This window comes from Atta colombica, unplaced genomic scaffold (assembly GCF_001594045.1).
Source record: "Atta colombica isolate Treedump-2 unplaced genomic scaffold, Acol1.0 scaffold248, whole genome shotgun sequence".
NCBI lineage: Eukaryota > Metazoa > Arthropoda > Insecta > Hymenoptera > Formicidae > Atta > Atta colombica.
In genome coordinates this window covers 243,734-245,680 of record NW_017259346.1, presented here as the reverse complement: position 1 = coordinate 245,680, position 1,947 = coordinate 243,734, and the positions used below count along the sequence as shown (strand labels likewise).

The following is a 1,947-nucleotide window of genomic DNA, read 5'->3' as shown; positions in this document are numbered from 1 at the left end:
GTGTGTGTGTGTGTGTGTGTGTGTGTGTGTGTGTGTGTGTGTGTGTGTGTGTGTGTGTGTGTGTGTGTGTGTGTGTGTGTGTGTATTATTTTATTTATATTGTTTTTTTTATATTGTTTTATATTGTTAAATTATATATGTCAATTCTAAGTACATATAAAATTTGTATAGTTGCCATCTTTATTAGTTGCTCATGTTTTTTTCTGTGAGTAATAAAGCTAGTAAATTAGTAATCGCTAAGTGTTTTTATATGTGTAGCGTCAAAATAATAGTAAGAATTATAAGTTATCTAGTAGTAAGAATATATAATATATCCAAAATTTAACCAATCTTGGCTTTCTTTATTTGATGTATTTACTAATACTCTTCTTGAGAGAAAAATTGTCTAAAAATAAATTTTCGAATATTACCAATAATGTAAATAATTGATAAGACTAAGTACAGATTACATTAATTTTCTGCAAGATACGTGCAGGGTGAATAAGACTGAAATATTTTTGTGTAATTGACCAAAACGAACGTGGTAATTGCACCTATTAATGATCCGATTTGTGTCGCAACGCCAGTGTAATAAAGACCCCTTCCGGGATCGGGTCGATACAATGTCGTAATTCCCATCTTTACGAATCCAATTAAACCGCACAGAATTATCCATATAGAGACTACCATCAGTTCACCCATCCATGAATGTTGCAAGGGAGGATAGGGCGATTTCGCGGCCAGATATAAGACGAAGCTTGAAAGTGCCAAAATAGCCACCATAAGGATATTGAGGAGTTTCACTTCTGGCGTTTTTACAAAGAAACCTAAGGACATGGCCAATGGACCAGCTATGGAAGCTAGCGTAACTGTCAAGTGATACGCTATACTGCCATATGGTAGACAAGAATACGACTGTATGCTTGGTAAAGTACCGTTACCGAGTAAACATACTACAGCCATCATGACTAATAAATAATAATAGTTAAATCTCGGCATTTTCCAGCCGGCATTAGTTTTGTAGCTCGGCGGTGCTGTCGTGTCGGTCGGCAGCATTTCCATGCTGCTTGGTAGCTTGACTCTCTCTCCGCGTGCTACAGGCAAACAGTTTAGGCTTAAGAACGAAAGAAAACTCAGACATAACAAAATCCCGATGAAGATGAAAAACATTTGAGAGGAGAATCTCGGATCCGATGCCGCAAGCATGAATTCTAGGTGAGTCGAGTTTGGCTTAGTGACGTTGACGCATTCTGGATTATTACCGACGCCTTGAATCAATGCTACTGCGCTCGGTACAAATCCGCTTAATCCCTCACCGACGAGATAAGATACTAAGTAAATCTCACGATAGTTCCTCATGTATGGTATGAAAAGAACAGAACTCGTGCATCCGACGAGAGCAGTCACAAACATCAGTGATAGGAGAGCAGTCGAGTGTTCTTTGCCAAACACAAATGAAATATGATCATACAGGAAACTCAATGTTATACAGGCAAACGTTCCTGCGGTCAGCAGAGCATAAATAATATATTTGTCATATGCCCAAACAGTGTATCTGAAAGTCACATTTGTATTAGATTCGTTATACAATCGTCCCAAGGAATGTTATGAAATATAGATTTACCTTATATATAGAGTATACAATATGGGACCTAAGTTGGCAATTTGTACTAGCATCACCATGTGCGCAGGCAGGCTCCATTCTTCTGGAGCTGTGTGTACTATGAGTGGCAACTGAACGTAGACGCCATTTACTCCGATCCAAGAACCCAGACCAAACATCAGAGCCAGAAGGTCGACAAGCAGCCTCCGGTTGCTCAATTGCTGACTCAACATTTTGCTCATTTGTCTTCAAATGTCTGTACTCTTAAATTATCTTGTATTCACTCAATGACTTCAACACTTCTAATTGTTGATTACTTGTTCTGTCTGGTATTTACTATTGCATTATTATGATAAGGATTATTA

General features: G+C 38.0%; 1 protein-coding gene across 1 annotated transcript; it reads right to left on the bottom strand.

The window, feature by feature from the left end:
• Window positions 1-450: 450 nt before the first annotated feature.
• LOC108688901 (solute carrier family 52, riboflavin transporter, member 3) lies at window positions 451-1,939 on the bottom strand. The gene is made up of 2 exons (XM_018195441.1): window positions 1,604-1,939; window positions 451-1,534 (listed from the first exon to the last, which is right to left on the bottom strand). Exons 1-2 carry the CDS (start codon window positions 1,822-1,824, stop codon window positions 451-453), a joined length of 1,305 nt encoding a protein of 434 aa, XP_018050930.1. The 5' UTR covers window positions 1,825-1,939.
• Between the last annotated feature and the right edge of the window lie 8 nt (window positions 1,940-1,947).

What these genes read in the sequence shown, in the direction of transcription:
- LOC108688901 (XM_018195441.1), bottom strand. Translation starts at nt 1,824, where the DNA reads ATGAGCAAAATGTTGAGTCAGCAATTGAGCAACCGGAGGCTGCTTGTC. An exon ending in TTGTATACTCTATATATAAG is followed by an intron (nt 1,535 to 1,603) that starts GTAAATCTATAT and finishes TGTGACTTTCAG; the next exon opens with ATACACTGTTTGGGCATATG.